This window comes from Apodemus sylvaticus, chromosome 19 (assembly GCF_947179515.1).
Source record: "Apodemus sylvaticus chromosome 19, mApoSyl1.1, whole genome shotgun sequence".
In the NCBI taxonomy this organism is placed as follows: Eukaryota; Metazoa; Chordata; class Mammalia; order Rodentia; family Muridae; genus Apodemus; species Apodemus sylvaticus.
The window spans coordinates 25,630,780-25,657,732 of record NC_067490.1 but is presented as its reverse complement, the minus strand read 5'-3'; the positions used below and the strand labels follow the sequence as shown (position 1 = coordinate 25,657,732).

Here is a 26,953-nt window from a genome sequence, read left to right as displayed (position 1 = left end):
GCTAGCTGTCCCTTGAGCAAGGTGTGGCTTCTTTCAACTTTCTGCGTAAGTCACCAGTCATGGGGAGAGTCATTCCTTGGGTCTTTGCAAAACTTCCTGTACAGCTCCACATAGACCAGTGGTTCTCAACCTGTGGGCCACGACCCTTTCACGGGCCACATATCAGATCTCCTGTATATCAGATATATACATTATGATTCATAACAGTAGCAACATTCACTACAGATATGGAGTAGCAACCAAATAGTTGTACGGTTGCGGGTCAGCACAACATGAGGAACTATATTAAAGGGTCGCAGCATTAGGAAGGTTGAGAACCGCTGATGTAGATGATACTGGATAATATGTCCACTGCAGCGGACAGAACACAGAGCAAAGGCACTGGGCGTATCTTTTTTTTTTTTTACTCCAAAAAATTGAGTAGGCATCTTAGATGCTGTCTTTTCCCTTGTATTTTTTGGACAGGGTCTCATGTAGCCCAGGCTATTCTCAAACACGCTACACAGCTGAAGCTGACTCTGAATTTCTGAGTTCCTTTTCTTCCTCCAACCTCCCAAGCGCTAAGATTCTAGCCGTACACCAACCAGATTGGATTTAGACAGTGCTAGAAACAGAATCCAGGTGTGGTGGTTTGAATCTGATTGGCTCACGGGAAGTAGCACCATTATTAGGTGTGGCCTTGTTGGAGTAGGTGTGGCTTTGTTGGAGGAAGTGCATCACTGTGACTTGGAAGTCCTGCCTGCAGAGAGTGGGCCTCAGAGCCACAGCTGCAAGCCATCCTGCTAAATCCCTGGTCTTTGAGTCCCTGTCCTTTGAAGAATCAGAACAATGGATGGGTAGAAGGAAGGAAATCCTCAGGGTTTGGGTAGAAGGTCTCAGGCTCTGTCCCCAGCCTGCTTTGCAAACCCCTCCTAGTGTTTATGACATGCAGATTTGCGACCTTTGTCACATGGTCACCTCTGTGGCCTGCAGCTCTAGCTGTCCTGAATCCTCACTCAGGTCCGGATGCAAGACCCGGGTTAGTCTCCTGAGTTCTGTTCTGTGCAGAATAAGGTCAGACGAGGGGCTCTTCATGCCCAGCTAAGCATGGACTAGTATGCCCATGATCTTACCATGCCCAGTCGCCCAGCTAAGACCCAAGAAGCTGCAGACCCAAAATCAGTAACTAAATAATAAAAGAAAACTAATTAATTATTAAATATTTTATTTTTATATAATAAATTTAAGAAATTTATTATATAAAAATAAAATATTTAATAAAAATAATTAAAAATCTATTACTAGGTATATTATATATAGTTATTCTTTTATTTTGGAGACAGAGACTGTAATCCATGCTGCCCTCAGATTCTCTATCCTCAGGTCCCCGTCTCCCTAATTGTCTGATCAGTGGTCATGGGAGGGGTGTGTTCCTGTGTGGGTCCACTCTTATTCTGATGATGTCATCGCTGAGCCGTGACTCCATTCAGACAGTGACCTTTTGAGAACCCGGTTGCATTCTGGGTTTCCAGGTCCTCACTGGAAAGTGGGGAGGTTGGTGCTGGAACTGGGTAACCCCCAAGTCAGGATGAGGGCCAGTTTCAATAAAGTACAACCTGAGATGTGCCATTGGCTTTGGATTGCCTATGTGGGTCCCTTCTATACAAATACAGAACATTCTGTTTTGTGGCTGCTGGTAGAAAGAGGAATATGTTCCTGGCTGGAACACATTGCTGGCGAAATATTACATTTCGCTTCTGAGTGTAAACACAGTGAAATTCAAATGTGTCTGGAGTCCCTGCCACCGGGCTGTTGGGGAAGATGCTGGGTGGGGTCACGGGGCCATCCCGAGAGGGCTCATCAGAGCTGCTCGTGGCTGATGAAGGCATTTGCTGAGTAAGTGTGAGGATCTGAGTTCTGGTCCCCAGGACGCACTTAAGGGCTCCCAGACTCAAAGCAGAGACATGAGACCCCCCCCCCCCCAGAGCAACCCAGCTACAGAAATTAGCCATGTTGGCTAGCTCTGGATTCTGTGGAGAGACTCTGCCTTTGAATATGAGGGAAGAGGGGTGGAGAATGATTCCTGCCATCCACCTGGAGCCTCCGCATGCCCACACACCTGCTACATGCACAGGCTCCCACATGTGTGCCCACACACATGCAAACATGCACATATACACACACTACACACAGATATGAGAATGGAGAAAAGACAAAAAAAATCAGTTTCCTGAGACCTTTACCAAGCAGGCCCCATGACTGGAAAACAATGTAACTAATTTCTTTCTTTCTCCCTCTCTTTTCTTTTTTGAAACAGGGTTTTACTATGCAGCTCAAGTTTGCCCTAGATTTGAAATTTTTTTGCTTTAGCCTCTTGACAGTTCTATTTGTGTGTGTATTTGTGTATATATGTATGTGTGTATATATGTAAGTATATGTATATATGTGTATATACCTGTATGTATTTTTGTATGTCTGTATATATATGTATGTGCATATTTATATACATATGTGCATGTATATTGCATATATTTATGTATGTGTATTTGTGTATGTCTGTATACATATGTGCATGTGTATATTTATATATGCATGTGCATGTATATATGTATATGCACATGTGTATTTGTGTATGTCTGTGTACATATGTGTGTATGTTAATATACATATGCAAATGTATATGTTATATATATTTGTGTATGTATTTGTGTATATATGTCTGTATACATGAGAATGTGTAATTTATATATGTATATACATGCACATGTGTATTTGTGTACATGTCTGTATACATATGTATGTATATTGATATACATATGTGCATGTATATATGTTGTATGTGTTTATATCTATTTGTATATATGTCTGTATACATGTGTGTATATATGTGTATTTGTGTGTGTATGACACATGTGTTGCACCAGAAGACAAGTTCAGGCACTGATCCTCAGGTTCCATTCATTGTTTTCTGAGTTGTTTTCTGAGTCAGGGTCTCCTGAGGCTTTCTGATTAGGCTCTGCTAATTGGCTGGCTAGCAAGGCTGGGGGATCTACATCTGAGCATTGGACATCCAAGCATGGAACCTGACACTTAGCTGTTTAACATGGGTCCTGAGGGCTGAAGTCAGGTACCCAGACTTGTTCAGCAGGCACATTACCCACAGATCCATCGTTGAGCCCAACAACTCCATTTCTTTTTTAAAGAAATTAAAAAAAACACTCATTTACATTATGTGTAAACATACATGTGCATGTATGTATGGAGACTACATATATGCTCGGTTCCCACAGTGGTCAGAAGAGGTGTCAGATCCCTTGGAACATGAGTTACAGATTTTGGCCCACTGTTGGGGTGTTCTAAGCCACTGAGCCATCTTTCTAGACACCCCCATTTTCTACAAAATAAAACAACTTGAGGTTTGTCGAGTGTGGCTGAGATCTAGTGGGGGTGTATGGAGGGGTGATCCTTCTTATCGGGAATAGAAAGTCACTCGAGGCAAAGCCCTCTCCTTTAGCTAGCTGTGCTTGGATCTACAGACGTCTGCGAAGTCAAGTGTGCTCTGAAGCAGCTGTTGCTAGAGATCATAACTTGAAAGTTTTGAATGGGACATGCCCTCCATAGGCCAGAACCCTTCCTCTCCAGTTGGTGGCGCTGTTTTGAGAGGTTATTGAACTCATTGCGGAGGGAAGTCCGAGGAAAGCCCCTCACTGGAGCGGGCTCTGAGGTTTTATAGCCTGGCCTCACTTTCTTTTCTTCTTTTCTTTTTTCTTTTTTTCCTCTGTTTAGCCCTGGCTGTCCTGGAATTGACTCTGTAGACCAGGCTGGCCTCGAACTCAGAAATCCGCCTGCCTCTGCCTCTGAGGCAGGGATTAAAGGCGTGCGCTCCTACCGCCCAGCCTGGCCCCACTCTCTGTTCTCCGTCTGTTCCCTGTGTGTGGATGAAATGCGAACAGCTTCCTGCTCCTGCTGTTCCCTGGCATGATAGACTCTCTCCCTCTGGAACTATGAACCCAAATCAATCCTAAGCTGCTTTGGGTTATGGTATTTTATCACAGAAACAGAAATAGTTCAGAGGGTACAGGGGGAAGAGAAACTACTCAAACCTGAAGCCATGTGTAACTCCACTTTGCAGCCCCTGGGTCCTTGCTACTGTCAGACCTACAGTACTCAAGTGAGTTTGGGCCGCGACATAAGGAAAATGTCCTAACCAAGTCGCCACCGACCTTTTGTTGAAACTAATATTTCCCAACATTGCTCCACACTTCTGAAGCTTCCTGCTTTTGAGATTTCCTGCTTGCACAAGACAGAATGGATTTAATTTAGAGATTAACCAGGATCATGAATTGCCACGTTTTATTTTTTTCTTATAATAAAAAAAGCCAGTTAAAGTTTAAAATATTGTCAGACACACGGAGTCTGGCAAACACTACGGACCTCCACGTTTTTGTGAATTCACACGTAAGCTCGCAGCACCTCTGTGCTGGCGGGGCCCCTTTGGCACCGGAACGCAACAATTTACTAAGCTGTGATATTTAATAAGTGTGCACAAATATCATACAACATTAGGAGCAGACACACAGACAGAAAGTGTATTAGAAACAGATTTATACAAAAATGTCTTGTAAACAAAAGGGAAAGGGGTTATTTCCTGTACAAAATATGCAGGGCTTTCTTTCTCTTTTAATGATCTGTAAGATGCATCATAGTTTGGGCATTTTCAAAAGGTGAAAACTGTATAAAAATAAATATCCTATATACAGACACACACACAGGCCAGTCCGAGGTTAGAGGCATCACTGCAAAACAAAACCAAGAACAACGGATAGTTAGTTTCAGAAGCCCTGAATGCTGACTCCCCTGCAAGAGAGGAGGTGGATTTGCCTTCGGTTCCTCAGAACCTCTAATAGGGAAGTGTGGACCATTAAACTCGCTAGAGGGAAGACCCTCTTTAGGAATGTAAGACACGCCCACTCCCCCTTTTCACCTTGAAGCTACTCCCTCTGGCGGCCACTAGAGGGCAGTCTCTCTACGCTGTCTTGGAAACCACGTTATTCACCACATCTGCCCAGAAGTCATTTCTGGTGTTAACCGGCAAAGCCAGGCTTCTTTAGATGCTCCTCCAACACGCCGTAGCTCTGGACAGCAGCTGTGGCTCCTTTGCTAAGCTCAACATGTTCCATGCCCTGCCTACCAGGAGTATCCTTCTTGGGGACAGGGGAGGGTCTTATTTAATGGATTCATGGCTGAAGGGGGGAGGAATGGCCCCTTCAATGCTGAATTCTTCCTTTCTTTGGCTTATGAGTACTTTCGGTAGCCAGGTGCACAGTCTAGGTCGGACAGCTCGTTTGTCTCCTTACTTGCCCCAGACTTGTACATCAACAAGATTTCGAGAGTTGGGGCACAGGGCGCTGAGCCATCTCATTGGCCAATTCTGAGTTACAGGCACAGGGGCTGGACTGGCTAAGTACAAAGTCTTGTGAGCGCATCGAACCCTTCAATGAGGTCATACTGATAACCTTTGTCCATGGTGGTAGGGGCTGAGAAGATGCTGAGGGGGAGGGGAGGTGCGGGGAGATGGCACGCATGCGCAGCTGCCCACCACGCGGGTGCAGACCATGCCAAGGACTTGTGCCTTTAGGCTGGGGAGTCCTGTGGCTGAGAGGGATGGCTGACTGATTTAATGATAGCAAATGATAACGGCATTTAAAACCTGGTGACATCTTGGTGCTCAGAATACCTTCATCCTCTAGGTGAGTGGATGCTGAGATTACATGCACGTACCGCCATGCAGGGTTTATGCAGTGCTGCGGATGAGACCTAGGGCTTTGTGCATGCTGAGCAAACACTCTATCGTCTGTATACCTAGTCCCTTAAACCGTCTAAGTGTTCTGCAGGTGTTTACAGTGAGATGTTTAATGCCCCGCCCCTGCCCCGCCCACCAGCCAACCATGGTAAGGTAGCACCTTTTTTTGCCCCACCCACATCTTCCTGTCTCATTTGTACAAAAGCAGGTGGGAAACTGCTGACTTTACAGCACTGTTGGGAATGTTGGGAAAGAGCCGCACCTTTGACCCCCCCCCAGACCCTCCCCCCCCGAGCTGCAAGGCCTTCTGGGAATCTTACCTTGTTCCAGCAGCCTTGGACTGGTAAGCCGTCTTCTCCCTGCAAGTAGGCAGAGAATGCTTAGGCTCTTGAGATGGTTGTCTGAGCAGACAGGTGACAAGGACATAAGCATTTCCATAACCTCAGTGGGACGTGGCCTACCACTGTTGTCTGCTTCCATTCTTGCTCTGGGTCAGAATCTTGGAAGAGGGAAGCTTTTAGATGCTACCATTTTCCCTTGGGCTAATGCCCAGGGTAGCGGCAGGGCAATGCTAAGAGGGACCCCTGTGGCCCGAGTGATCAGCCAGCACAGATGCCCACGGCTCTGACTCCGTGGAGGGAGTGCTAAGATCTCAGGTCACTCAGCACGTGGACCTCCTGGCCTTCCTCTGCAAACCTGGTGGGGACGGGATGGTGTTTCAGTGGTCCCCAGCCTGCCTAAGTAGTGGGAGGTGTCATCCAAATAGTCCCACATAATGGTCAGTAGTGGGTGGGAACGGGGTGGTAAGGGACAGACAGCCCCAGGGGGACTGCAACATGACTTTGAGTTGTCTTTCTGGCCCTGCCTCTGATACTCCCTGGAATCTGGAGGAAACGGAGCATTATGGGGATACGCCACCATGTGAGTTCTCTGAGGCAAGGCAGCGGTAGCCTCGGGGTAGTGCCTGTGTGAGGGAACCTTCCCAAGGCTTCTTGGGCCTAACCTTCGGGCCTCTCTAGCACATCTTGAGGCCCTTCAGGCATCTTCCAGAGGCCAGGCTGGCAGGGAGGGCCTGGCAGAACCAGGAGCAGAGTTCTAGGTCTCAGTCCCACCCTAGAATTACAGTCTCTAGGATCTCTTCCACCCACCCAGCAGGGAACCTCCCAATCAACCAGTGTTGATTGATTCCCCAGCCCAAAGAAACCTAGCCTGTGCTAAAGTTATGTCAATAGCTCCTGTACCCCATTTCCACCAGTCCAAGACAAAGAACACATCATCACTGGAAAAGATATCATTTTGAATAATCAAATGATATTGTCCCCTCTGGGCTCCGACAGGACTGTAGCGAGGCATGCATTTCAGTTTCATGGCGAGCCACTGTCTGCTTTGCAGTCCACCATGCCGTGCCAAGTCACCCCACTGCCACAGTACGGCACACTGCACACAAATTCCGGGAAGGAGAGGGGCCTCTTGAGGGCATTTCCTTTGGGACATGGATGGTGGCAGGAAGCAGCGGAAAAGTAGGCAGAGGGCAGAAAGGCCAGGGTGGGAGGGCTGTGAAGGGGAGGTGACATAACTGTGGTCCAGGAAAGACCCAGTTTTAATTAACGGAAGTGCTTTGGAGAGAGGCAGCCATGCACACTGCACGCGAGGGGTGAGAAGGCGGGCCAGCGGTGTCAGCAGGCTTGCTACTGCTCTGCTGTGTGCATGACCTGTGCTGGCTCTGTTGTACTTGTGGCCTAAGGCATCTCTGATGCCCTTCAGGGAATTGTATCATCCAAAGAGAATCCCTGAGTGACAGGGTGGGGATTTGAGGCTGGGAATTGGGTGGTGACAGCAGCCTCCCCCATCTTCTGGGGACACGGAAAGCTAGCAGGAATGTCCAGACCTGTGCCTGCAGGGTTAAGCGGTGCCCTCTGTTTCTTTTACAGTTGGTTGAAAGGATCCTATAGATACTTAGGAAGTCACCATCTTATAGATACCTAGGAAGTCATCATCCTATAGATACTTAGGAAGTCACCAGTTTCAGCGCCAGACACGACATGTCAGGAATACCTGGCCACCGCCTACCTCCTCCTAACTACATTCTAGACCTTTCCACTTCCCTCTTCATAGTGAGCTATCTTAAGATGAAGGGCAAGAAACCAAGTAGAGCCTCCTTGGTCTTTAGCATCTAAAACCTGATGCTGGATCATAATCTAGTTCTGATGGTGACACCTGGACCATGACACAGGGGACCTAGTCTGGGAGAATAGGCAGGGTGGCTTCTACCACCACCTTAATTATAGAACTTCTCTGTCCAGAAGTGTACCCCATGTTCCCTGCCAAACTGGGGGGGAGGGGTGGGTCTGGGTGGGGGAGGGGCAGGTGACTGGCAGCTCACTGCTGTGCTTTGTTAGTTTGCTTAGCTTGTGTATTTAGGGCTAAGTGCAACGTGTGGCAGCAAAGCAATCGGTTCTAGAAAAAACCTGCCCAACACGTTCGCTTCCTTAGCCTTCAGAATGGTCTAGAAGCAGTCATCAGGCAATGAGGATGATATGCAGCCAGGGACCAGCTTTGGGGTGGGCGGGATGATGGGGTGGGCGGGACGATGGGGCAGTTGCAGAAGGATGCCAAGAAAATGCCACCGGGCACATCGCATGCAAGAGGGTGACATGGCTGGGGGCCGCTAACATTCTAGGCAAGGTGGAGGAGCTGGGAGGGCAGAGCAAGAGGATTGGGAGGCACTCGGGTGCACACCACACACGTGGGGTAGCCCAAACTGGCCACGCAGGCAAGGGAGGGAAACACTGTACCAGCGGGCATGGGGCATCCAGTCCGTCCAGCCCTGGTAGCCCCGGCTCCCCTTTCTCTCCTTTAAAACCTCGGTGGCCCTGTTCATGAAACCAACCACGGTGATTACTGAGGTCAGAGTCAGCCGCCTCCAGCTGCGGAGCAGGACAGGTCCGGTCCTATCCCTGGCCAGGATGCAGACCCTGAGGCTATCCCATATACGCGAATGTGCATCGGTAGGACACTGTCTCTGTACTACAACCCCTTCTAGGCACAACTGCAGACACCCCAGCCCAGCTTGACAGCAGCATGCCTTTCGGAGCTTCTAGTGCATTGAAAGGTCCCTTGAGGAGCCGGGCTGATGGCCACACTCATCAATTGCTGGCTTGTTGGGAAGGCTGCTTGGGGCTATCTACTGATTTGGGGTCTGCAGCTTCTTGGGTCTTAGCTGGGCGACTGGGCATGGTAAGATCATGGGCGTACTAGTCCATGCTTAGCTGGGCATGAAGAGCCCCTCGTCTGACCTTATTCGGCACAGTACAGAACTCAGGAGACTACCGGGTCTTGCATCCGGACCTGAGTGAGGATTCAGGACAGCTAGAGCTGCAGGCCACAGAGGTGACCATGTGACAAAGGTCGCAAATCTGCATGTCATAAACACTAGGAGGGGTTTACAAAGCAGGCTGGGGACAGAGCCTGAAACCTTCTACCCAAACCCTGAGGGTTCCCTTCCTTCTACCCATCCATTGTTCTGATTCTTCAAAGGACGGGGACTCAAAGACCAGGGATTTAGCAGGATGGCTTGCAGCTGTGGCTCTGAGGCCCACCCTCTGCAGGCAGGGCTGCCAAGTCACAGACAGGCTTGGTGGCATCTGTGGCTTGGTGGCATCTGTGGAGCGAGGCTCCTCAGAGCTTTTGTTTCCAACCTACAACCCTGTGGGGGGGGGGGGGAAACTCAGATTGATGCGAGCGAGAAATGCAAAACATACCAGCGGGCAGGGGGCGTCTAGTCCGGGCGCTCCTTGGTCCCCCTTGTCCCCTTTAGGCCCTCTAGAGCCCTTCTTGCCCCTCTCCCCCTGTGAGCAGTGGTTTAGTTCAAGGTGAGAAGGGAGGAAAAACAACAACACGTCATCAAAACTTTAGGATCGTTCACATGTGAACATCAGAGAGAGAATGATACAGAAAAGGTCAGAGGAAAAGCAGACTTTCTTAATTAAGTTAGCAGTCCCATAGGATTATGGGACACAGCCACCTCCCAGCTCTGAGTACCTAAGATTTTGGCAAAGGAAGAGGGTAAAGGAGAGGGAGGAGAGGGAGGCCGGAGCAGGGGCATCTCTTGAGTCGAAGTGGAAGAGGCCACCTAGGACTGTGGTGCCCAATTTTGCTCATCTTAAGCCCAGCAAAGGATAATTTTGTATGTGTGTGTGTGTGTGTGTGTGTGTGTGTGTGTTTGTGTACCTTCAGTCTATTTGAGCATTTAATCTTGAAGAGCTTTGGGCTGAGAAGCTCTTGTCCCAATGAAGATTTATTTTCTTTTAATATATGTGTATGTGTGTGTGCACGTGAGTGCCAAGTGACCGTGGGGGTCAGGGGTGTCAGAGCCTCTTGGAAATGGAGTCACAGTGGCTGTGGTCTGGCCCATGTGGGTGCTGGGAGCCAAACCTGGGTCTTGTGGAAGAGCAGTACACATTCTTGACCACTGAGCCCCCTCTTGTCCCCATTAGTTCTTATGCCCATGCTGGTTCCTCTGGAGGCAAGGTGACTGTGGTACACCTATGCTATAGGCAAGTGCATAAATGACTGTGGCCTGCACACATGTGAGCAGGACGGTGTATACATGTGAGCAGGACGGTGTATGTGTGTGCACATGTGTGTATATTTTCAGGCTGATCCTCCCATAAGCTGTGTCTGTCTCTGATTTATTACTGGCTCACATCCTCACTACTTAAAATTGTCCTGCTGGGCTGTCAGGCGGGTCCTGATGGCCCGGCAAGTAACAGCAGACAGAAGTGCTCGCCACTTAGCCTGACGGCTTGAGTTCAATCCCCGAGTGGCAGGAGGAGAGAAGTGATTTCCAGGTTGTCTTCTGACCTCTGGCTTGGGGCGTTCCTTTGTTTCTGAAAATCCTCCTCCTAAATGAACCCTGTCTTTATGTGTTGGGGTTCATCTAAAGAAGGGCTCTGGCGCCTCTGGAAATGACATCATCTGGAAATGAATTTGCAGTTAAATTTTCATATGTCTCGGTCCTTTAAAAATGGGCCACCTGCGTCCCTAGGGGTCTCCTCATACATTTCCCTCTGTGGAAATGGATTGTCTCATGTCTGGAGACTTGTGTTTAGCTGCTCCAACATGGCGAGGCCAAAGGCTTGGCGAGTTCTGCCAGTTACTTTGAACCCCTCTGAGCTCCAGCTTCTTCACCTGTAAAATGGGTGCATTACCCTTGCTACCAAAATTATTGCATGACCTTGTGTACAAGAGATGGTCACTGGTGGGACGCTGTATTTCTCAGTAATGGAGGGTGCTTTCAGCCAACTGTGGTGATGACCGTCTCCTACTACCTAGTATGGGAACAAATCCTCCCTGGGAGGGTCTTGTTCTGTCTGAGATGTTTCTGCATTTGTCAGTGGCTGTAGTGTTAAAGTTTCCCCAGGTCTTTGAACATGAACCCAGGGAGTTTTGTTTGTTTGTTTTTATTCCAGTGGATGTCTGTACTTTGTCCACATTTTATTACTCTGCATGGCTTTTCAGAATGGTGAGTGTTAGTGAGTGTGTGTGCAGGCAGTGAAATCCTTGGATCGAAGACACACTGGCCAAGAAAAGGCCTGAGCACGAGGATTCCCTTAGTGTAGACAAGCAGGGGCATCCACTCTTTGAAATGGGAAGACCTGGGTCCATGTCCTCAGAGGTAGGTGTCTTAGGAGTGTGGCCCTCATCCTCTGAGTCAGGAGACCAGTTTCCCAATGAAGAATTGCTTCATTGGGCTTGCTAAGGGCTTGGTTCCAGGCCTTAGAAGATTTGCCTGAAGGCCAGAGTGTGGGCCACCAACAATATAAGGCATCACCCCCACATCATGTGTTCTGGAAGATTCTAGAGCTACTGCTTTACCTACACGTCTCCTCCTGCCTATCCCTAGAGTGGAACATATGAGAGATGCCCCTACCCCAAGCTGTAAGAGACGAGGGGCAGACGGTGACCCGCGTTCCTGATGCACGTGAAGGACTGATAGAAGGCAGAAGGCAGGGGAAGGATGAGGGCTGTGGGGTTTCAGTGGCTGCATATGTTGAGGGAAAGGTAGAGGAAATAAAAGAAGAGACAGGCCTAGGCTATAGAGGCTGGAGAGAGAGAGAGAGAGAGAGAGAGAGAGAGAGAGAGAGAGAGAGAGAGAGAGAGAGAGAAAGGAGCAGAAGGACCCAGGAAACAAGACATGCACACACCCCAACACACTCCCCCGTCCCCAGACAGAGGTGGAAGCAGGCTCAGCATGCTGGGACTTTTTCCGCTGGCCGGTCAGCTCAGTGGTAACACCCCATCAACTCATGTCCTGGTAATTACCGTCGTCAGAGCGATGGCACCTTATACTCTGACCCCCTTTTCGTTGTTTTCAACTGAATCTTCTCCTATAACCAAGACTAGCCTCTCACTTGATATGTAGTTGGGGGACTGTGAATGCCCGATCCTTCTGCCTCTACCTCCCAGATGCTGGGATCACAGGCCTGAGGGGCCATGTCTGGCACTGACCAGTGTTTTGGTTGTGAACATGACTCCTGGGCCAAGTTCACTGAGCCACTTGGAGACAAGGTAGAACATACGTAGAAGGGTACCTTAGCGGTGTGAGCAGAGCACCCTTTCAATGTCTTGTGTGTCCTTAGCCAGCTTCCTGTTTTGGATTCTGTCCTTGTCCATGAACAGGAAAGAGGTGTAGGACCAGTTTGGGGCATGGCATGCAATAGCATAATTGTGTGTGTGTTTGTGTGTGTGTGTGTGTGTGTGTGTGTGTAACTAGTGGGAGTCAGGTCTTTCCTTCTACCACATGGGAATTGAACTCAGATCTTCAGGCTTGGTGGTGACCACCTCTGCCTTTGAGGCCATGTTGCCAAACCCAACAGTAAAATCGTAAGGTTGTGTCTTGGTTCATATAAGATGAAACAGGCTTCTAGTGGATTCCCTAGGCAAAGTTCAGTGAGGGCAAATTGCGAGGGCTGCCTATGGCAGCTTCTCTCCAAAACCCAGGTGAACGGGAGGGTATCTCCAGCATCCCCTCCCAGCTGGTAACAGTGACACTCTGAACCTTGCCTCAGCCTCTGACATGTCGCTCAGATTAAAGTGTATCATACACCTCCCTCTAGGCTCCGGTAAGGCTGGTGGCTCAGAGGCCTGGCTGAGGTGGCCGAGGTTCCAGGTGTCTTTTTCCAGTCCATCTGGCATCCCGAGGACTGATTCTCTTGGGTGAGAAAAATTAGTTGCTCCTTGATTTGAAGCCTGCTGTTTGAGACAATTCCTCTGGCCCTCTCTGCTGCGCCTCACTGCCTTTCTGAACTTGACCTTCTGTTTCTTGGATTTCTGAGGTAGGGTGGCAGGCTGGCCTCAGACAATGTGTAGCCACAGATGAGTGTGACTCCCTGCTCCTCCTGCCTTGTACCTCCCCACGCCCCTTGGGTGCCGCGATTGCGGGCGTGTGCCACCAGCCGAGCTTTGTGCAGTATTAAACTAGAACCTAGGGCTCTAAGCAAACAATTCTACCAGCTGAACCATATACCCTCAGTCTCTGAATTTGATTTTGATGAAGAGACACTCTACTGTATCTAGGATTCGGGGAAGCTATTAAAGAGCAGGGAAGGGAAGTGGAGAAGAAAGATTTTCCCACAATCCCTGGGGCCTCTATAGATGATGGCTTAGCATCAGAGTCATCAGTCTGGGCCATTTTTTTTTCATCCTCCCCCATTCCATGACGAGGGTCCCCCTCACTGACCCTGCCTCCTCTCTACGGCAGGGGCATCACCTTCATTTCAAGTGTTCCAGTGCCTCCAGCCAACGGAGAAAGTCTTAAGAAACAGGTTTGAAAAGAGTGAACTGAGAGTAATACGGAGAGCCGGAACACGTTGGGAAGTTTTGGAAGTTAGGAGTTAGGAAGGTCTCTATACCAGTGAAGGAATGGAATGATCAGGTTTGGTAGACTCAGAGACCAGCTACACAGCCGAATGCAGGTCCGTTCACTGTATTGGAAGCCACGCGGTCCCGCCATTGATGGTTTGGCAGGGGTGGCCCTGATTCCTCTCACTTGTTCATACATTTCAGGGAACAAGTTGACTTGCTTTTGTGTGGCTGCCAGTGAGGAGGCTTTGGGGGTTTAGAAGTGCCCAGTCAATACTTCTTAAATCAAGGAGGACGGATTGAATTGCGGCCAGATAGAAACATACAGATTCTGATATGTTCTGTTCTTGGAACATGATCTGACCAATGCCAATGGTTAGAGATCACCCAGGTTCTGCAACCCATGTGCTCTGCCTCGGTCTCACCGGGACACTCAGTTCACTACGCCCCATTGTTTTGGACAGTGGCCCTTTGCCCATTCCTTCCGTTCCTTGCCACGTAAGGTCTTTGGCCTTTACAGCCTGCCAGAGGATGCTCTTGGTCCTCTAGGGCAGTGATTCTCAACTTTCCTAATGCTGTGGCCCTTTAATATGGTTCTACATGTCAGTGGTGATCCCTCAACCATACAATTATTTTCATTGCTACTTCCTTTCGTTCGCTACTGTTACGGATCGCAATGTGAGTATCTGTGTTTTCTGTTGGTTCTAGGTGATCCCTCTGAGAGGATCCTCTGACCTCGCGACCCACAGGTCGAGAACCATTACCTAAGGTGTGTGCATTGCACATAGATGAGCACTGATCACCGAGGAGGTGATGGAGAAGGCTATCTCTTGGCCAGATGTCGTTAGATTATTGCTGCGGGACCCAAATGGCCATGACTATTCCATGCCTATGGTGCTGGGGACACTTAATGCATCCTTCTGAGGACTGCAGGAGCCAAGGGGAGGAGGGAGGATTTGGAGGGTGTAGTCCATTCCATTCCCTGCCAAGTCTCCAAGAGGAACAGCAGCTGGGATACTCTTTTCTTTTTTTTTTTTCTAAAGGGCTTGGCTGTCTGTTCTTGGAGCTGGAATTTATTTTCTCAGTCACCAGGGGCCTGGAATGCCTGACAAATCTCAGTTTCAGGAGGCAAAGATGAGGTGACGATGGATCTAAAAATATCACTAAGGGGCCAGTTATCAGGGCAACGTAGAGAGGGCTGGCCGAGAGGCTCCTGTTACTGGATGGCCATGCTAATCTGAAGGCTGCTGTGGGAGCCACTCGGCCTTCTCTGGAAATGAGGAGACATACTGGCTTCAACGGCCTGTATGGCATGGATCCCCTCTCTAGAAAGCCTTCCAATTTAGGATGATTTATAGGGAAAGACCATTTGTCCTGTTAGGTCAGGAGTCTCCAATTGATCATTCCATCCCATCATGAAGACATTAGTAATTGGATCCAGAGCACGAGGGGCTCAGACTCACCCGGTTTCCCTTGTCCCCGGGTGGTCCATGTAAACCCTGCGTTAAATCAGAGAGACGAAGACGCGTTAATGAGGAAACATGAAAACGGAAACAGCCGTAAGGTCTTTCCTTTGGGCTCAGAAACTGTCGCTTGATGCACTTCATTCAGTGGAGCTGGGTTCTGTTCTTCCCATTTTACAGAAGGGCAGGAGAAGCAAACGAATCAAGGAACCTGACCAAGAGGCACATTGGATTTATGAGCAAACCCATGGACAAGGTTCTTAGTTTTCTTCTCCTGCATGTAGCCCATGTCCTGCCTGGCAGCTGTGTCCTTCTGGGAACTATTCATGGGGTGAGGGGTGAGTCTGGTGCTGTGTTCAGGAGTGGGCGTGAGCTACTCCGGGCTGAATATTCCCACGACTCCCTCGCCAGGCCCTTGCATCACAGCTTCTCCGAGCATCTTTTAAGGTGCAGAACACCCTAGGGGAATAAGTATTAAACGTTCACCGCACACAGACGCACTTGTTTAGTCGCTGTGCACGTGAACCTCGGGTGGATGGGGAAACAAGACCCAGGCTCCGTGAGACAGCCGCTTGGCTTTCGTAACAAAGCTACAGGCAAATGCACTGCAGATGGAAAACCAAGCTCAGTCTTCAAGGCCAGAACCTGCTTTCTGGGTTGGGGGAGGGGGGCGGGGACCTGGATCTGAGGTTGTCCGTCTTGGACAGCGGAAGCAGAGGGAGGCATAGCCACTTGGGACCCTGTGCTGCGCAGTAGGGTCCCAAGTGGAAGGTTCCAGACACGCTGTTACACATGTGATGGTCCCTGTGATGAGCACCTGTCCCCTGTAATGGCCCTCAGGACCTTTTAGCTCATCCCTAGTTACTTCTGGGTAGCTTCTCCTTCAGGCCCGCCTATGGGCTCCAAAATCTGGGCTGTGTGCTTTGATACTGCCTCTGGCTGGGAGGAGAGATGGACGGAGGGGACATAGGGTGCTCTCGTTCCCGCAGACTCACAGGCAGCCCAGCTGCTCCCGTTGGTCCTGTCATCCCTGGGTCTCCTTTGCTACCCTGAAAGAGAGAAAGATGCCCCGTGAGCCCTCCCCGCCATCCTGATTCCCTTCCCACTTTCTATTCTCTATGGGAAAATCCCCGTGGGCCCTTACAAGAGTCACCCATTCTGTGAGGGGTGTGGTCAGACTCGGATATACAATATACCTTGCAACTTGGCCATAGCAACTCAACACTTAGGGTGAGAACTCTGCCCAAGACCCTGGCTTTCTGACGTACGACTGTCCTCTGGGGGCGTTCTAAATCCCCCTCTGTTCCATCTTGTTTCTCTAAATGAGCTTAACAGACCTGCATGGCATGCCAAGGCACCAGTGGAGAGGGAGCTCTTCCCATCTCACCTAAACTTCTGTCTCCTCAGAGACATACAAGGGGGTTCCTCTTTTCCAGGCTGCTATGAGGGCAACCATGCCTGAGGGGGAAGGGGGACCCTGCAGCTGGGTCCCAGGCACAAGGGGTGAATTAGCCTGGTGTGATCCTCCTTCCTGGCTTCCCAAGCTTGCAGTTCACAGGGCACTCACCCTTTCGCCCTTTGGTCCAGCTGGGCCTGGAACCCCGATTGGTCCTGGGGTACCCTGGGGAGGTGAAAAGAAGCAGAGGTAAAGGGCCATTTGCTTGGGGGAGACCCCAAGAACCCCACCCAGGACATGAAGATGTGCAAAGCCTGAGCCCCGGTTTTCAGGATTGGCAAAGCCAGGCTTTGTTCAAGGAGAGACCATTTGACTGGGTCATTCATCCATTTTGGATCTAGGGGCCTTGAAAGAGAGTTCCTTCCCCCTCCTCAGAGCCAGATTCATGAAGGAAAACCTCCTACATCACAGCCCAGCCTGCCAAGGCTGAAACCAGAAGAACGGTTGTTTGGTTTGCTACCAACAAGCACTGGAGAGGGAGGTGACCCCATCCCAGGAGTGGGGGGCAGAGGGCCGGCACCCCCTTGCCGTCACAGCTCCACATGCAGCGGGAGGGTCTTCATGCCACAGAGACCGATGCGGAGACACACTTAGAGGCAGGCGTGAGAGGGCCGTCCAGCACCCCTCCCCCAACCCACTGCAGACCCCCACAGATTCCCAGGCCTGGGGGGACAGGGTCATGGCCTTCAGGGAGTAGAAGCAGGTTCTCTCCTAACTTGAGGGTCCCAGGGAGCTGGGAGGTACTGCAGTACGCTGGTGTTTACTTGGAATCAGAGATGGGCGTATTACAGAATCAGCAAGCATTTTCCCCAGGCTCCCATCTGCACATCCAAATTAGACCAGATCTCTCACAGCCTCCTGTGTGTCCCTACTCAAATCAGACTGTGGGGCTGGGCTTGGGAGGATGCTGTCCCGTACTCTGAGGGTACCCGGGGAGGGCAGGACGTGAGTGTATGGGAGAATGCGGATTACTATCTCAGAAAAAACGGACAGAGCCAGGAGAGGCTCTGGGTGTCCTCTGTGCAGGGAATAGGAAGAGAACAGAATTCCGACCACAGTGGCAGCTCTCTCCGAGCAGGCTCCCTGCCTCCATGTCCCAGATTCCTCAGTACTGAAAGGCCTCCACAGACTGACCCAGGCTTCAGTTTCCCTGACGTGCAGCTACTGTCAGGATGGGATGCTCTGTGGCTCGCTCTTACAAGGAGACAGATTGACATTTGGTAAGGTGATGGATGCTCTGCTAGGTCACCCGAGTGCTCTTCCTACTTCTGAGAGTTCTAGGCTCTGTCCCACAACCTGTCTGAATCTCTTCTCTCCCATGTGGCGTTCCAGCCAGCTAACCACAGCCCTTGACTCCTGGGTGACGGACCTTAGAATCAGTCATCAAAGTGTAGCTAGTTGGCTACAAATGGCTACATGGCTTCCGAGCTGGGAAATCCTGTGCCCTGATGCCTGAACCAATGCTGGCAACTCCACAGGGTGCTCTGGGCATGCAAAGTGAAGGGACATTTCCTGTGGCCCTTCAGGGCTTTGTGTCTGCAGATGAGATGGAATCAGGAGGGACACGGTAACAGCGGGCCCCGGTGTGTTTCACCTGCTCTGTGACCCTTTACTGTGCCTGCAGCGTGGCTTGGGTGCCACCCACAGGACACTGAGTTGATACGGGCCCCCAGGCTCCTACGTGCTACTCCCATACTGACCCTTCTAGGCTCCCACACACAAACTCTGGGAAGGGTGACTACATGTGACCGGTAGGCTCACAGGCAGACAGGAGATGGACAGACGTCACAGCATGACAACAGCACAGCGTGAAGGTCACACACAGACACTTGTGTTTGCCAGGGACACATCTTGGCTCAAGCCCCAGGGTAGGGTTCCCAGGCTGGGCTCAGCAACAGGGCCACTGTTGCCGGAGTGACTTTGACTGCCCCGTGCTTGGCATATCATTTCACGGTGGCTGAGAAGGCCGAAAGGGCATTCCTGATGTGGACATGGAGGGGACTCTCTGGTGTCTGTGGCAGGACTACACACTACACACAGCTCCTACCACTGCGGGTGGGGGGAGGGGGAGCGAACAAGGCCACAGCAGGATAGACAAGAGGGATCGTAGGCCAGACAGGGATGGAGTGGGGGTGGGGCGACGGAGTAGTGACACTCACCGGTGGCCCAGGCCTGCCGTCCAAACCTGAAGCTCCCTGGACAAAGGGCACAGTTTGACCAAAAGAAAGGGAATGGGGGAGGGGGAGAAAAAGGAGACAACGGGGGAGGGGAGGTGAGTAAAGCGGTGACTCCGGACAGACGCACGAATGCCATAAATGGGAGGACAGTGGGTGTGTTTACACGGACACGGACAGGAACACGGAGACACCGAGGGCTGTGGCCGGCTGCCGAGCTGGCGTGAACCACGAGGACAGATGCTCTGACCCTCCACAGCTCTTGTCCCCCTCTCTCCCTTCACCCCACAGGAACCCCTCTTCCCAGGGTGCTTTAGTGCTCCAGGAAAGGGGTGCAGAAAGGCATTCCTGGGCACGTGTGGACGCAGAGCTATGTTCCCTCCTCAGGGTGGACTATACAGAGGTACCCTGGATGCTTTTGTGGAGCTAGGCCATTCTGCACCGTATACCCCTAGTAAACAATTAAAGTTGCTTACATATTTTTTTTAGCATGTGTGTGTGTGTGTGTGTGTATGTATACAATTTATGGAGTTGGTTTTTTTTCTACCATGTGGGTTCCAGCAACTGAACTCAGGTTTGTAGGCTCAGCACCAACTGGTTTTTGTCCACTTAACCCTCTCGCTGGCCCCAGCACTGGTTTTGAAAACCTGCATAGAAGCAGACTGAGTTCGGCTCCACCTGGGCAGGTGGAGATAGCCCCTGAATGGCGATACCCACCTCGCTTGACATTTCTCTGGCACTTTACAGTTAAGACACAAACCTGGTCCACTCGCAAGCTGGTAAACAAACGTCCTTTTACAGACAAAGCCTCAGGAGCTAGCAGGGTCTACAGCGGCCAATCTGTGACATACTCAGCCCACGTGCCCCGGGGTCTGACCAGGGACACATCTTGGCTCTCACCACGCCCTGCTGACCAATGAAGCATTTGGTGGGAATGGGGACTTTTTCCCAGTGCCAGGGTCTAAAGTGGTCTCTGGGGTTGGCAGCAGGGCACACCCAGCCAGCAAGTACAAACTCCTTGAAAACTGTTTCCAACTGAGCCTCAGATGCGAGCCTCAGGGTTGGGTAGGCGAGGGAGAGACGGGAAATGGAGTGACTGGGAAAAGGCAGGTAGGATGTGACTGCTTTGTTCTCCACAATAAGACTACTGATCTGGGGTCTGACTTTGACCCCGAGCCAGAGCTGAGGGGCTGAACTCTGGCTGTACCCATGCTGTCTCTCCTGGGGTTCTGTTCACAATCCAGATATCCAGGTTCTGCGCCGGTTCAGTGGTGTAACTCTCCAAGAGTGGGGACTCCAGGACAAAAGCATGTTTGGGAAGCTCCCAGCAGACTCCACCGTGTACTGGCTAAATGGATCAGGGAGGGGGGGGGGATGTCAGCAGGACAGGCCCGGAGATTTAGGCTGCCACCTGCTACTACACAGCCGCAGACATCCAGGTGCAGCCTAGAAGCAGCCTGGAGCTGAGCAGCCATGGGTTTTGCAGATGTAATGTGGGGGTTTGAGTCAGGGGGATGGACCAAAGCACTCGGACCCTTGGCGAGCCATTGGCATCAATACCCACCTAGGAAAGGCCAGGCATCCAGCTGAAAGATTCAAACATGCTGGCCTCTTCTCCCTCCAAGGCCAAGGCCACCTAAGCCAAGAGACTGCTTCCCCTGGGAAGAACTATTTGATCTCCAGGGCGCCACAGTCACTGCCAATCCCACCTGCCTCCTGTAAAGTCCTCAGTCCTTGTGAGCTAGGAACCAGCTTATGGCTTTTTGATTGTCGATTTTCTGGGTTACCGGCCTGGGTAACCCTAACTGAAGCCTCTCGTATTTATTGGGGTTGTTGGCGCCATGAAGGTACACAACAGGTGACCTGTGGTTGAGGGGGTCGGGAAGGTGCTTCCGTGTGTACTTAAGTCATTCCAGACACGGCTTCTGATGTGGGAAAACATCTGCTAAAGCCATCACTTTCCCGTGGTCTGTCGAGCGAGTCAGCTCCCCTCAGAGCTTCCTGCACTCACCGCCCCAGTGAGAGAGAAATTGTCCCTTTGGCCTCCGCTGTGTGTTTGCTGTGACCTTATTGGTTTCCCATGGTTCCTCTGCTGTCTACAGCTGCCTAGGGTTAAGGACAGGCCTGAAGCTGAGGACAGAGGAAACCCTCCTGTAGCTTCAGCGGACGAGCAACCTTCAGGCTCAGTCTGGCCACTAACCATCCGCGACCTCAAGTGACCGACAGATAATGACAAGGTGGTTCGTTTGTTGACATCTTTTGAGCAAGTGACAGGTGAAGACCACCAGGCCATTGGGAGGATGGGACAGAGACTCAGTCAGCCCAGGCTATATCTCCAGACTAGAAGCAGCCCTCAGATGCTGACGAGGAGTCTCCGGCTCTGGAAGGCTCAGAGCACAGGGCTGTGGGAGCCGCTTCGGCCTGCTGGGACCACAGTGCTGACTCCACACACGCCTGGGTGATGTGACTAGTGCATAAGAGAACAGAGCTAAGGTCTCCCTTGGGGTTATTTAGGGAAGATAGGGAAGAGGAGACTCACCAGTGCCCACCTTCACGGCACCAACAACCTCAAGTCTTCTCTGCTTATCCCCCAAGAGCACACCTTTATGGCTCCAAGCCAGGTCCCAGCAGGCCTTGCGGCTGGCCGCGGGCCTTCCTGGTTCTCCATCAGATTGTTCCTCAGGTGCGGACTTTACCTCAGTTAGCTTCACATTGTTACCTTCGCTTCACTAAGACTGAGCTTGGGCCAGATGCTGAGGGCCTGAACTCCTTCCCCACTATGAAAGGAAGAGCCCAGCACACTGGAATGCTCAGAACTTTAGGTGCAGAGCAGTGTCCTCCCTGGTCCCTGCTCAGCAGCTAAGCCTGGGGAGGCCTACTCAGTGCAGCTCCTCCCAGAAGACTCGTGACTCCAAGGTACTTACAGGCAGTCCCAGAGGCCCTCGGTCTCCTTTTTCTCCCTGGGAGCCCTTCTCTCCTTTACTGCCATCTAGGCCTGCTTCTCCCTGCATGGAAAAGGAGTTGGGAGGAGTCAGTGAAGGGCTCTGCTGTCGACAGCCCAGTCTTTTGCCCCGGGGTCTTGGAGGCTAGGGGTGGCAGTCCTGCCATACTTTAGGGTGAGGGAAGGGTCTGGAGAGGGTCAAGAATCTGATTATTTGCTAAGCAAGCCATTCCATGGAGTTCAAGAGGCAGATGGGGAACCTCACATCCCAAAGCAGGTGAGATAGCAGAGGGACAATAGAACATCATTCTGCCCTGAAGGCCTGGCTGCACAGGTCAGGTGGTGCCATTTAGGAAGACAGATCACCTAGGGCTCAGCAGTGTGTCCCGCCCACAATACTTGTCACATGACCTTTCCTTACCTTTGGTCCAGGAACACCTTGGAGGCCCTGTGTTTGGGATCAGAACAAGGAGCATTAGGATGGCACGTGTGACCACAGACAAGCAACGGTTGGGGGATGTGGGGGTCTCAGCTCTTGAGGGGTAGAAGGGAAGAGGGGTTTAAGCTTGGGCTTTCTGGGGTGGGGTCAGAACCATGTGCCCAGCCAGGGGCTGGCACGAGATCTCTCTGTGGCTGACTCGGAAGTCTCATGAAGGGAAGAGGAGGTATCAGTGTAAACAGAGGTATGCCAAGCACGTAATATGTGGGACCCGGAACTTTCATTAAATGATGTCCACTATCAGTATCGCTGCTAGTACAGTGGATGACCCAGAATATAGAGGCATTATGGACCATGAAGAGATGCTGACCAATACTTGCTCGTTTGAGCTGTCCGGGACCTTCTATTTGCATCCAATTGGGAAGGTTTTAATGGGGCACTTTCTTAATAAAGCATCCTCTTGGTAACAAGAGGAAGGAGCTAGAGGCAAGGACAGACATCTGACAGAGACAGTTCAATAAAAGTTGGGCAGAGCACATGACAGAGCAAGCCTGTGGCCTCCATGCCTGTCAGGCAAGGCAATGTCCGGGATTCCTGGTGTGTGTCACCTACTGAGATGACATGTTTAGGATGAAGGATGATGGATGGGGGGGGGGTATGGAAGTGAAAATCTCTCTGAGGTGGGAGTATGTGGGGGCGGGGAAGATGAGGTTGAGCTCAGTGACTACCAAGGGAGGGGACACTGTCAGTCCAACCACAATGGCCGGAAAGCTAGGGTGCTTGATACTTACCGGAGGTCCTGGAGGACCCTCTGGCCCCGGCGGCCCAGGAACCTAGAAGCCAAAGGAAAGTTGTGTTGTGCTCTGTTATGGTCCTGGTCCAGCTAAGGTCATGGGAGATTACCACTGAAGATCAGGCCAGTGCACATCCCTAAAGGAGACTTAGGACAGGAACTCAGGGCAAACTGTTGGCTTCTCACAGTGCTGGCCTGAAAACATTGTCAGGAAATGTTTCCAGATCACCCACTCCTCCAGGTTACCCTGGGATGCTACTTAGTCAAAGCTCTATGTGTGCCATGCTGCATATGGCAAACACAGACCAGGAGGATTAATAGCCCCACCCATTAGGTAAGGCGTGGTCACCAGGCTGCTGAGACTCCACCCCCTGCTGTCTTCAACTCTGGCCTCTTGGCATTCATCTGTAGCCTGGATCCATTTGGACATGTGAGTTTGAGATCCTTGGCTTAAGGGAGCCGAGACTGGTTATCGGATGCCAGAGGAGGCTGAGATGTCCCTGAAGAGTATTCTTCAAGACTAGCTCTACCCCAGGTTTGTAATGGACAGGCCAGTGATGGTTGTATTTCCTTCAAGGGTGGTTGCAGCGAGAGGGATTTAGGCCTGATAAGAAAACACCAATGTCCCTTGGACTATGGTGGTTCTGCTCCATGTGATCTCCTTGTGGAGAACACAGCCTTTGTTCTCAGTGAGGGATGATTCCCTTGGGTTGGCCTGCGGCTGTATCTGTGGTGGGTTAATAAGTTGGTTGATGTGGGTAAGAGTCGGTCCACTGTGGGCAGCACCATTCCCTAAGCAGGATTACCTGAACTGCATGGGTGGAGAAAGGAAACTGAGTGAGTGAGTGGGCGTGCACATATTCATTGCTCTCTGTCCTTGACTATGAATGGGACGTGACTAGCTGATTCAGGTAACCGCCATCCTGACCTCCCTGCATCAATGGACAAAGAACCTGGAATCAAACCCTCTTTTCCCCAAGTTTTTTTTCGGGGGAGGGTCAGAATATTTTTATCACAGGAACAGAAATGAAACTAGGGTACTTGGACTAAGGCTGTAGCTTGTGGTAGCAAACTGGGCTAGCATGCATGAAGGCTCTAGATTTTATCTCCAGGAAAACTCACGCACACATGCATGCACACACACAGTTCTTACTATATATAAATAATGTATGGATCTGATCATAAGGGTGCATGTAGAAATCCACACTCCAAAGAGAGGAAGCAGGAGACAGAGGTTTCTTTTGGACGGGGATGTAATTACGAATGCCTCCCCATTTCAGTGGTGGATCTGTCAGACTACCAGAGGAATTAGATTTAATAAAGCCTACAAGATTAGGATTTTTAGTTGCTGCACCCAGCGATTGAGTTACTGTTGTTTCTGAACTGAGTTTGTGTTGCGTTTTCTTTCACACAGCAGCTCGCCTAGATTCAAGAGAGAAAGGTACAGCAGCAGAAAAGCGTGGGTTTGCTTGAGGTACAGTGGTGGGGGATCCCCCATAAGCATGGGGCTGGCGTGGAAGTGATCCACCAGTAGGAACTTAGTGAGCTGGGTGGAGAGATTTTTGGTGCACTGAGTCACAGTCTCCAAGAGATAAAAACAGGTCAGCCATTGCCCACCAGTGCATGGCTGGCCAGCCTGACAGGGCAGAGAGTTGCCAGTACAAGCGTGGGAACAGGTCAGTTTATTTTTAATATTTCTTGCAATAGGTGGTGCCCAACGTGGTGCAAAAATCCACTAGAAATTTAAGATTACTATTCTGAGAGAGTTTTGGGTTTTTTTTTTTTTTTTTTTTTTTTTTTGTTGTTGTTGTTGTTTTAACTGAGTAGCTGGGTAGCTCTGCTGGGGGAGCCTTGCAACAAAGAAACTGCTGGCAGGCTCTGAGGTCCCCTGCTGTGGGGAGCAGAGGCTGCTCTGAGTTGAACTGTGAATTTATAAAATTGGAATTATTTGCTTTTAGGATAGATTTATATATAGATTTTATCTGAATCACATGGGAAATTTTGCCTGCAGTTTGAAATTAGGATAGGGAAAAATTAGTCACTGACTTCAAGTAGAGAGGGCAGTGAACAGGCATTAATTAATAATGTCTGTGGCTCCAGGCAGAGAGCGGAACAGATAGATGGTATAACAAGATGGCTGCTCTGGGCAGAGCGCCAAACAGAATGCTGGTATAAAGATATATTGCTCTAATATGTCTTTCAGGATACTCAAATTCTGTCTAATGTGGGCGCCACGGGAATTCTGGGTTCAAATCCTGCTTTAACTAGCTGCCTGCTTAGAAGCAGGTAAAGATAGACATGTTAATCAATTGTTTTAAAAATGGTATAAAGATATATTGCTGTAATACGCCTTACAGGATACTCAAATTCTGTCTAACATGGGCCCCACGGGAATTCTGGGTTATCATCCTTTACGGCAAAATAGAAAAGGCCTAAGAACAGGACATACAGTATTTTAGTTTTCTTCATTTGTTTTGGATTATTTTAATTTTCAAAATGGGTGTGATGTTGAGTTTTGTGGTTATATTATTCCTCTGGGAGAGAGATCGAAATAAAGGTTTTTCTAGATACTGGCTCAAGGGTATGCTGATTTGGGAGAAAGGTTTTGTCTTTGCATTTTCAGAAAAGGTGATTGGTGTCTACGCACCTTCCATAGTAGTATGGATCAGATTTGATAGAGGGAGACCCCCTGAAGAACTAGATTCCAGAGAATCAAACAAAAAGGTTATCTTAATAATACTAAAATTTTGTTTTGAGATTTGTATATTACAGAATATATAGCCTTGGTGAGTCTCCAGTTGAACTCTAGATCCAGTCAAGACACAGACATCAGAGATTAAATCTTCTTAAACCTTCTTAAGGCCCACCAACTCTATTTTTCCCCACCCTTCCCTCCCACCTTAAAAATATCTCAATGCCCATATTCAGCTTGAAGAAGTTATAAAGAGTCATTGACCCAGTTCCCTGGACTTTAGGGCTGGAGGGGGTTATTATAGGTTGTCTTTCAAGAGAATGTAGAAATGGTCATAATTGGAACAAGGAGGAATAGCTAGACTGATTACATAGCCATAATCTCATTTGGTATAAATCTTTATAATTGTTAAGTTGAAATCATAGTTCATTTTGGTACAGAATCTATTTTGATATAAAATCAAATTCTTCATTGGTATAAATTTCTTCTATTGATGCAAACATTTTAAAGTACAGGGTTTAGACCCCATCCTTCTATAATTATCTGATCTGAGATGATTAAGGGTCAAATAGCAAATTCATGGCTCTGAGTTTATTGTTAGGGTGTTTTCAAGATATTTAATTAGAAATAGCTGAGAGTAGTTAATGGAGAACAGTCCAGATTACTTTACCTAGATAGTTGATTTTCAAAGATGTCAGAAATCCACAGAATGTGGCATTTAATGTTACTTATCCACTTGTTGAGACAAATCTGCTCCTAACAGCTTCCCATTTGTGAATTCAAAGAAGCAGCTAAGTATCTTACCTCCAGGTGAGGCTGTACATTTATGTCTAGGTTGCCACTGGGCAGAAAATTGCCAGTCTCTCCTGAAGACCTGTACTGTTCTTGAAAGGACACAACTTACATTTAGGACAGCTTAGTTCTGCTGAGACAGAATGGGCTAGTCCTTAATATTTCAAAGTTCTGTCAGATGATCCTGGGCCAGAAGGCTGAAGGCATGCTCCATCTTCCTGACTTACTGGGGCTGCGTAGGTAGGCAGCTATCTCTACAATTTGTCTCAGTTCTGGAATCTGTGTTAGGCTTCCTATATATTTTCAATGTTGGTCATTCTCAGATTTCTGACGGGGTTGAAAACTACTTAGAGTCTCATAGCCAACCCAGGGTATTTACTTTGAGAGAATAGATTTGAGAAGATGGTTTTCAGATTGCATACTATCTAAAACCAGGACATAAGTCAAGGTAGAATCATAAATCTTTTAATTTAGGATAGATGACAATCTATCTTTTTTTCTTTTTTACAATCTTATCTTAATGACATAAATGATGGACTGGGTGTTAGGTCTATCTTA

General features: G+C 49.6%; 1 protein-coding gene across 1 annotated transcript in view; it reads right to left on the bottom strand.

The window, feature by feature from the left end:
- Nucleotides 1-4,566: 4,566 nt before the first annotated feature.
- The window catches only part of LOC127670145 (collagen alpha-1(XIII) chain), a 124,048-nt gene continuing 101,661 nt past the window's right edge, over nucleotides 4,567-26,953 (bottom strand). Inside the window, exons 31-40 of the mRNA XM_052164460.1 lie at nucleotides 22,910-22,951; nucleotides 22,101-22,127; nucleotides 21,663-21,743; nucleotides 18,724-18,759; nucleotides 16,676-16,729; nucleotides 16,104-16,157; nucleotides 15,109-15,144; nucleotides 9,544-9,630; nucleotides 6,103-6,141; nucleotides 4,567-4,775 (exon numbers count right to left, since the gene is read on the bottom strand). Coding sequence (XP_052020420.1) covers nucleotides 4,773-4,775; nucleotides 6,103-6,141; nucleotides 9,544-9,630; nucleotides 15,109-15,144; nucleotides 16,104-16,157; nucleotides 16,676-16,729; nucleotides 18,724-18,759; nucleotides 21,663-21,743; nucleotides 22,101-22,127; nucleotides 22,910-22,951 — 459 coding nt within the window. The 3' untranslated portion in view covers nucleotides 4,567-4,772. The remainder of the gene's footprint in view (nucleotides 4,776-6,102; nucleotides 6,142-9,543; nucleotides 9,631-15,108; nucleotides 15,145-16,103; nucleotides 16,158-16,675; nucleotides 16,730-18,723; nucleotides 18,760-21,662; nucleotides 21,744-22,100; nucleotides 22,128-22,909; nucleotides 22,952-26,953) is intronic.